Here is a 9,139-nt window from a genome sequence, read left to right on the forward strand (position 1 = left end):
CAGGGGATGTACTGATCTCCATTGGAGCCCCCCCCCCTTCTCCTTTCCTTTAAATCCAGGTCTGTGACTTGAATTTTGTTCTGATATATTCTGCAAAGATATAAACTAATTGAACCTGCAGTCATGGTATTTCGATATATGTATATTACGATCCTCCGATAAAACTAAGTACCATAGTATCCTGCAGTGTTGGTTTTTTTTTTTTTTTTTTTTTTTTTTTTTTTTTTTTTTTTTTTTTTTTTTTTTTTTTTTTTTTACCCTACCTTTGTTCAAGGATTCTTCGCTTAGACTTTTTTGGATTTTACTGAATATCTTCAATCTTTTCCGACCAACATTTGAAGTACCAGACTTAGACACTAAAAGTAAAAACAATTATAATACATAATGTATGTTTAAACAAAATACCTTATAATATGTTAAAGGTAATTTAAATAGTATAATTGTAGGATATGTCACATAAACAAGCATAATTCTTCTGAATTTAATTTTGGACATAGAGATCGCCATTGTATTCAGTTCCTAGGTATTTATTCCGTTCTTTATGAAAATTTGTTAGTCCTTTAAGTATCTTAACTATATTAGGACTTTGTGATCTCTTACTTATTCCAAAACCTTACATGTATATAAGGTTACAAAGTTTAGGGTGTAAAAATCATTTATTTTATACTTAAAAATTACATAGTTTACCTTTTTTCGCATTCAAAACTGAGGATAACAGGAAGACCACGTACGTTACACATAGAACATTCATCTTGGAGTCTGAGGAGGGGCAAATCAACTGTGGCAAAGATAAATGATTTTACCAAAATCGTTTTCTATGATTTTGTATGTCATATAGAGTGGGGCGTGAAAATAATTGTTAACCAATCGAAATGTTACTTGTAGTCACGTAAACAAGAGGATAAAACTAATATTTTTTTCTCTTTTATCCAGTCATTAAAAAAAAAAAAAACCTTTGTTTTGTTTTATTATTATTATTTACATAAAAAGAAGAGTTTTAAATCATATTATATGACTTGGAATCTAAATTTACAAAAAATAAGCAAATCTTTATTTTTTTTTATTTTATTTTTATATTAGTGGCAATAGCCACTGTTTGAATCGATCTTCCATTTACTTTTTATTAAGGACTCTCTATATACTAAACGAGAATATTGTTTGGATATTGAGAAAATCAAAGTGTGTAAAGTTGTAAATTTTGAGCTAATCTATTATATTTTCAACATAGGGTACCTTGCATTTATCCCCAGGAAAAATGTTGAAAGACATTTAAGTAGTGATGAACAGAAATCACTGTTGTTAATTTTTGTGGGTAAAATACCTGCAAATGAAGTGCTCAGTCTATGTATCTTGGACAATTAAAATGTCGTTAATTCTTGATTGTATCAAAAAATGAAGAAATAAACTGTACATTTCAATTTATTTTACTCTACATCAAAGGGCAGATTACTCTATCTGCAGAAAAATACCAGAAAATCAGAACTCTTTTGTGTGAAGTGTATAGAGGGTTCTTAATTAATGAGCAGTAAAACAAGCAAATACGTATAGAAGAGAATACCACGAAAAAAAAAATTAAAATCGTATGTTATTTTCACTAAATACAACAATCCTATTTGACTTAAAGATATATTATTTAGAGAAGAAAATAAAGTTTTGAATAGGAATGACTTTACTTTCCCAGTCGCCAGGAAAAAATGTTAAAATACAGGCGACTCCTATATACTAAGCGATCAAAAAAAAAAAAAAAAAAAAATAAAAAATAAATAAATAAATAAATATTGAACTTTTTAAATCAAAATTTAAAAACATAGATTTAATCTCCTTTTTTTACGAATTTTAAACCTCGATTTCTAAAAATATTCAATATTTTTTTTTTCTTATTTAGAGAATATTGAAAAAAATAGTATTATTGTCAACAAAGAGCGTGCAGTATGTGCTTAGTGTCTTTCCGTTTGTAACAACATGAGCTATTTTCAAATCTCAATGATCTGAGAATGAGGGAAGATATTATACAGAGATAAAAGTGTTAAGAAGGGTTAAAGTGTTTATATTTTAGTGATAACAATCTTTTTTATGACAATACTTACATTATAGGATGTGAGGTTCTTTTTTTATCTACAACTTATAGTTATTTTAAGCTTTATCAACTTTTTAATATCGTAATACACTACTGAGGCTACGTGCAGAAAAACATACTTATTGTACGCCATCGATGGACAGATATAAGTTGTCTTCCTTGCAGACGGGAATTTAAAAAAAAACTTTAGTACATTCTACCTTAGTTTACAATTCCAGATTTTAAAAAAAAAAAAAACAGAAAAAAAGCTTTGCAATACTATCTAAAATATCTCCAGTCATTAACTAAATAAATTTGTTTGATTGATCATGAGAACTGTGCATTGGTTGAAGAGCGTAAAGATCAGCGTAAATATCACTGTGTATACATAATGCTTTTCATAATGCTTTCATGAATAAAACTGATGAATTCTATTTTAGTAATAAGAACATATTTTTAGATTCTAGGAAAAATATAATATTTAGATTAGCCAGTTATTTACCATTTTTTGAAAAAAAAAATTAAATGTAAATAGGGATTGGAGAACATTATATCAGCTTTATAGTTTCTGAATGACACAATGATTGTTTGTTTTAAGTACTAAATGTAATCCAATCGCAACTTCTCGGGCCTTTCTGGCAAGATCGTAGAGTTTGGAGAATGTAAAAATATTACATAAAATATACCAGAGAAGGGCCACTCATTTCTGTCTATCCAATGTTTTAATAAAGACAGAGCGTCGATCTCCGTTTTCTATTATTTTTTTTTTCCATCCGATTATAGAAATAGATTCTAGGTGTTTTTCCAAGTTTGCCGGAAAGGCCCGAAAAGTTGCGATTGAAAGTAATCTACTCATGAAATCAGTTTCAGACTAGACTGCTAAAAATGTAAAGGTTTCAAGTGTAAAATAAATCCTCATACATGAATTTGAAGTACACGTCTGTTTGTTTGATTTTTTCCTTGTTCATAGAACTATTGTAAGACATAGATCCAGCAAAAGTGACCCGAGAGCAAATGTCTATAGAAAAATTTTCGTTAAGGTCCTTTTTGCATGGGCTCAATGTTATTCAGTATGATTTTCTGCATTTCATGAAACCGATTATCATTTTGTATTGTGTAGCAAAGCATGATTGTTGTAGCTGGAATTTCTTATGATAAAAACAAATACAAAGAAGAAACATTTAATTGGATATAATGACTTTAGACTTTGGCACGAATGCAATAATCCACATATTTATGTACCTGCAAGAGAACATGGCTTGATTAGGACCTATGTCAAACTGAGTTGAGGGATGAATTTATATTGCACTGACTATACATAAAATCGAAATATTGTTTGTGGTCAGATCAGTAACATTATCAATCCCCCATTTAGTAAATGTAATTCTTAACAGCAGTTCCTAATAATAATTATATTCATTCCTGGTTTAATGAAAGTAGAGGGAAAGACTAGGATGTGAAAATATATATCTTATCAATAGATTATAACGGGTGCTAGGTATAACCCTTATTATTTTATATATATATATATATATATATATATATATAGATATAGATATAGATATAGATATATATATATATATATATATATTTGGTTAGCTGTTTACAGCTGCAACAAGAGTTATATGGTCTGTGATGAATATGTAATTCATACATAAACTTTAGTATTGGCATACAAGTTAAATATGTGATAATTTAGATTTCTTTTGTCAACATCCATATTAATATGCATGTAGCAAAAAACCATTATTGCTTCATGTATATTAATATGGGTCTATATACATATGGTGTTTGTGGCTTCCAGTTGATTAGATAAACAAGAGCATGTTCTGCGTGGGATCTATTTTCCAAATCAAGACAGGATAATGATGAATAAGTTGATATTGTAGAGTTATCAACATTTTGCAAATTCTACAGGCCCGTACCAAGGGTTTCAAAAGTTTGTGTGCGGGGAGGAGGGGGGGGGGGGCTAACTTCTCCAAAAAATCTGACAATCAAAGAACAAGAGACCCATGGGCCACATCGCTCACCTGAGTAACTTTGGTCAAGCTGCTCTTTACCAAATTTCCCCCCTTGTAATACCTATTGTGGTCCCTCCCTACCCCCGGAGGTCATGATTTGAAAAATTTAGAATCTTCACTACCCCAGGATGCTCCCACATAAGTTTCAGCTTTTCTGGTCCAGTGGTTCTTGAGAAGAAGATTTTTAAAGATATTTCCTATATACTTCAATATAAAACTTGGATTCGCTATTGTGGCCCTGCCCTATTACGGGGGTCATGATTTGAACAATTTAGAATTTACACTACCCGAGAATGCTTTCACATAAGTTTCAGCTTTTCTGGCCCAGTGGTTCTTGAGAGGAAGATTTTTAAAGATTTCTCTTATATACATGTATTTCAATATAAAACTTGGATTCCCTATTGTGGCCCCGCCCTACCCCCAGGGTTTATGATTTGAACAATTTAGAATCTACACTATTCGAGGATGGTTCCACATAAGTTTCAGCTTTTCTGGCCCAGTAGTTACGGAGAAGAAGATTTTTAAAGATTTTTCCTATATATCTCAATGTAAAACTTGGATTCCCTATTGTGGCCCCGCCCTACCCCAGAGGGTCATGATTTGAACAATTTAAAATTTACACTATCCAAGGATGCTTCCACATAAGTTTCAGCTTTTCTGACCCAGTGGTTCTTGAGAAGAAGATTTTTAATGACCCCACCTTATTTTTGTCTTTTCTTGATTATCTCCCCTTTAAGGGGACTTGGCCCTTTATTTTAACAATTTAAACTCTCATTCACCCAAGGATATTTTGTACCAAGTTTGGTTAAATTGGCCCTGTGGTTCTTGAGAAGACGTTGAAAATGTGAAAAGTTTATAAACGGACGGACAGACAGACAGACAGACGGACGGACGACGGACAACGTGTGATCAGAAAAGCTCACTTGAACTTTCAGCTCAGGTTAGCTAAAACATTTTTAACTGTCCAAGTCCTGGAATTTGCCAGTGCTCGACCTTACAGCAACAAAAAGGAGGGGTGGAGAGGGGCAACCAGCATCTAAAGGAAAGTTTACTATAGCAAAATACTATACTCAGAAAAAGCCCATCCCCTTCGTTCTATGTTATACGGACCTGTTCTACACCTATTGGTCAAATATTGACTGGCGTATTTAACACAAATTGATAAGCTGTTGTTTTCATACTCGTCTGTCTCCAGTTACACCAGTATAGTGGATATTTTTTTTTTTTTTATCAAGACAATGACCACAGCTGCCGAAAACCAAGGATACTTAATTATCTAGAGCAGAAGATCCCACCCATTTGTTTTAGTTTCCTCTGCTCTCAGTTTCACTGGATTTCTTTTTTTTTTTTTTTTTTTTTTTTTTTTTTTTTTTTGATTACTGTTTTTATTTCCAACGGAATTATTTATTTTTTTTACTCATTTAAAGCAATACCTTGGTGTCATGAATTAAACTTTCAAACACGATATATAGTTGCCACCGTCCGAAAATTGACATCTATCCGGAGCATTTTTTTAAGTCACGGAATCAATTTATTTAATATATATGGGACTTTTTCACAATACTGAGAGACGTAAGCGTAGTCGTGGACATCGGCCATACAATAAACTTATTATACACGATGTTTCTTTTGAATGACTGCTACCTTATGTTAATAAACAGTTAGGTCTCCATCACATTCGCACCAAATTTTACGCTGTCCCTTTGAAAGTTCTATATGGTATATTTGAAAAGGTCTAGGAAAGTCCATATCTGGATTCTTCAACACCAGAATACAGGCTTGGATCTGTGATTACGGATGTTGCAAATCACAGGCTTTTTAAACCGTCACGTTGTACGGAAGACAACCTGTTTGTTCCTTAACCTCCAATTTGCAAACAAAGGAATCGACGTTGATATTAGTAATATTCTTAGTCACAAAAAAGTCCAGTTTTTCATATTTCAAGTTGAAGTCCACACCTTGTAAATTTTATAAATAAACATCAACTATTGCTTCCAAACTTTTTAATTACAACAAATTACTCTACAATTCCTAGATATCGAACATCTGATACATAATCCTCCTACGTGTTCATGTTCTTCTTCACCCTACAACTAGTAGTCCTTCTGAACAAGTCATTACTGGTGATGTAAACATAGTTAATAATGAGGACCTTAAATCCCTTATTTCAAAAGGGCCAAAATTTAGGGAACCCCGTTCTTTCAACTGGCGTCATAATTTTATAGATATGAATTCTGTGGAAGATTACGCCAGCGATGGGCCAAACACGAAAAAGAAGAGTAGAAGACCTTGACACTTTGTCAGAATGGATTAAGAGCATCAGATGGATTTCGAAATCTCGCAGTATGAAAACTATTTATCTTTCTGTCTTTAATCATTCAAAAGTGAAAAAGGAATAAGATAGAATACACGATCAGTATGTAATGGTTCCAGCTTAAAAAGCTTTTAACAACATAGTCTGTTTGTAAGGTTCATTATTTGAATTGTATTTTTAGAGGAACTAGGATTTAATTCTACAGGTGGAAATCCAATGTACACCCATAGCTCCCTTTTTAAAGGGGAGAATTCTTGAAAATCATATGTCCGTTTTAGATTTTTTTTAAATATTTTCAACAGTCAAAATGAATTTGAATTACAACACCTTTACTGGATTCCAAAACTTCACAAAAATCCTTACAAACAAAGATACATAGCGGTTTCCAGTAAATATTCTACCAAGCCTCTTTCTTTACTCCTCACTTAAATATTTACTGTTATGAAGGAGAAACTTCAGGAGTACTGTACAACAGTATATTCGAGAAGTGGTGTAAATCAGATGTGGATACTTAAAAATTCCAAAAAACTTTTAGAAAATTTGAAATCCCAATTTTTTCTAAAATCATTAACATCAAAACGTACGACTTTTCAACACTTTATACGACCATTTCCCACGATAAATTGAAGTCCAGGCTTTTTAACATCACAGACAGCTGCTTTTTCAATAAAAATGGAACTCGTAAAAATACTTACCTTGTCACTGGTCATTTGCAAAATCATTGTTGAAAAGCACTCCGATTGTACTCTGAAATTGATATTCAAAAGATGCTTGAGTTTCTGATTGACAATATCTATGTAATTTTTGGAGATCAGGTTTTCCAACAATCTGTTGGAATTCCCATGGGTACCAATTGCGCCCCTTATTAGCAGACCTAATTTTGTATTCATATGAAGCAGAATTTATTTAAAAACTTCTACATGAAAAGTAGAAAACACTTGCTGTGGCCTTCAACTCAACATTTCATTATATCGACGACGTATTATCAATTAACAATAGTTACTTTCATTCATATGTCGACTCGATATATCCCAGTGAGCTTGAAATAAAAGATTCCACAGATTCTGACACATCTGTTTCATATTTAGATATTTTACTAGAAAAAGACGTTAATGGTAACCTAACAACAAAGCTTTATGGTAAATGTGATGACTTCAACTTTTCAATCGTCAACTTCCCTTACTTATGCGGCAATATACAATCATCACCTGCATACGGGATTATATCTCTCAGCTGATTCGATACGCAAGAGCATGTTCTATGTATGTACAATTTCTGAAATGAGGCAAATAACTGAAAACAAGTTGGTGAAACAAGGATATCAACAGTGTCGTTTGAAATAATCATTTCGCAACTTTTACGATCGAAACAATGCCTTGTCAGCACATACTACCTATCATTAAGTCAAATGCTGACCGATGTTTTTCATACTAATTGTTAGGCCATAACTGTCTACGGATTTTTTCCGTTTTTTTTTCCCGATCATGACAGGAGCACACGGTGGATGTGACCGGTCGGAAGGGAATTTCACTCCTCCATTGCACCTAATCCCACCTCTAAATTTTGAGGTCCGTAATTGCTCTGCTCTATTTGTATCGTTTCATTGGACTTTCAAGATTGAATACTGTCTTTATCTTCATATTTCATTATAAGAGGCGGGGATATCGATAAGTGTCATTTTGGCATTCTCTCTCTCTCTCTCTCTCTCTCTCTCTCTCTCTCTCTCTCTCTCTCCCTCTCTCTTATAAATTTATTGATATTTTACAATGCATGGAAATAATCTCCACTCATTTTGTTGATTTTGTTGTATTTATTGCAAGAAATACTCTCTTTTTCTACCTGCAAATGTTAATGTTGATCGGGAAAATATGGCTTTGCCAGCTGCCCCTCTACACAAATGCAAGTGGATACACATGGGTATCAGCTTAATATCTAATTCATTGATTGTAATTATAAAATATTTCATTTCAACTCAAACTTTTGTTATGTTCATGTTCTTCCAAACTAATCTAATCAGATGAGTAGAAAGGGGGGGGGGGTTATAAAACCCAAGAAATTTGAACATATTTCAATTTACAATAATTACAGACACATCAATTTGAAATTTAAAAAAAAAAATCCAGTTACAACTATTACAAGGACAAAAAAATAACAAAACGATCACAACAGATATAAATTTTCATTCTGCAAATGGCAGACCAACCAAACACGCCCTCAATTTCAAATAAGATCGAAGTCACCTGTTAGAATAATTATTGTATCCACAAGTAGAGTCATCACTTGCAGATGGACACAACTGTTGAATTATGATATGCATCAGGTCAGTAGAGCTACAATCAAGGATAAAAAAAGTTTTAAAATGGAAGGAAAAAAATGTTTTTAACATATATATGTTTTTTGTTTTTTTTTTGTTTTTTTTTTTGGGGGGGGGGCAAATTAAGTATGAGGGCTCGTTTGTTGGCTGATCTCCTTTTAATATGACATTATTTTGTTTAATATATAACTATAATATTCTTAAGAACAGCAAACAAACATGCAATGACTGTGTTCGGATGCTGAAAAAAAAGAGTGACACAATTATCTTTGATTACGTAAGCGTATCAATGCCATGTAATATTTTTTAAAAATGGTAATTACAACTTTACAGCTGGCTTTTCCCACTTAAAATTGGCTTTTCCAACTCTAAAGTTGGAAATTCCCTAACTTTAAAGTTTGTAATTCCAACTTTAATCTTGGCTTTTCCAACTA

General features: G+C 32.3%; 1 protein-coding gene across 1 annotated transcript in view; it reads right to left on the reverse strand.

Annotated features, from left to right (window-relative positions):
• LOC133176046 (uncharacterized) overlaps positions 1-751 on the reverse strand; it is a 4,283-nt gene extending 3,532 nt beyond the window's left edge. The window contains exons 1-2 of the mRNA XM_061311216.1: positions 688-751; positions 264-356 (exon numbers count right to left, since the gene is read on the reverse strand). Of these exons, the coding sequence (XP_061167200.1) occupies positions 264-356; positions 688-751 (157 nt within the window). The remainder of the gene's footprint in view (positions 1-263; positions 357-687) is intronic.
• Between the last annotated feature and the right edge of the window lie 8,388 nt (positions 752-9,139).

This window comes from Saccostrea echinata, unplaced genomic scaffold (assembly GCF_033153115.1).
Source record: "Saccostrea echinata isolate AGI-Se365-2 ecotype Australia unplaced genomic scaffold, CSIRO_AGI_Sech_v1 ptg000065l, whole genome shotgun sequence".
NCBI classification, from domain to species: domain Eukaryota; kingdom Metazoa; phylum Mollusca; class Bivalvia; order Ostreida; family Ostreidae; genus Saccostrea; species Saccostrea echinata.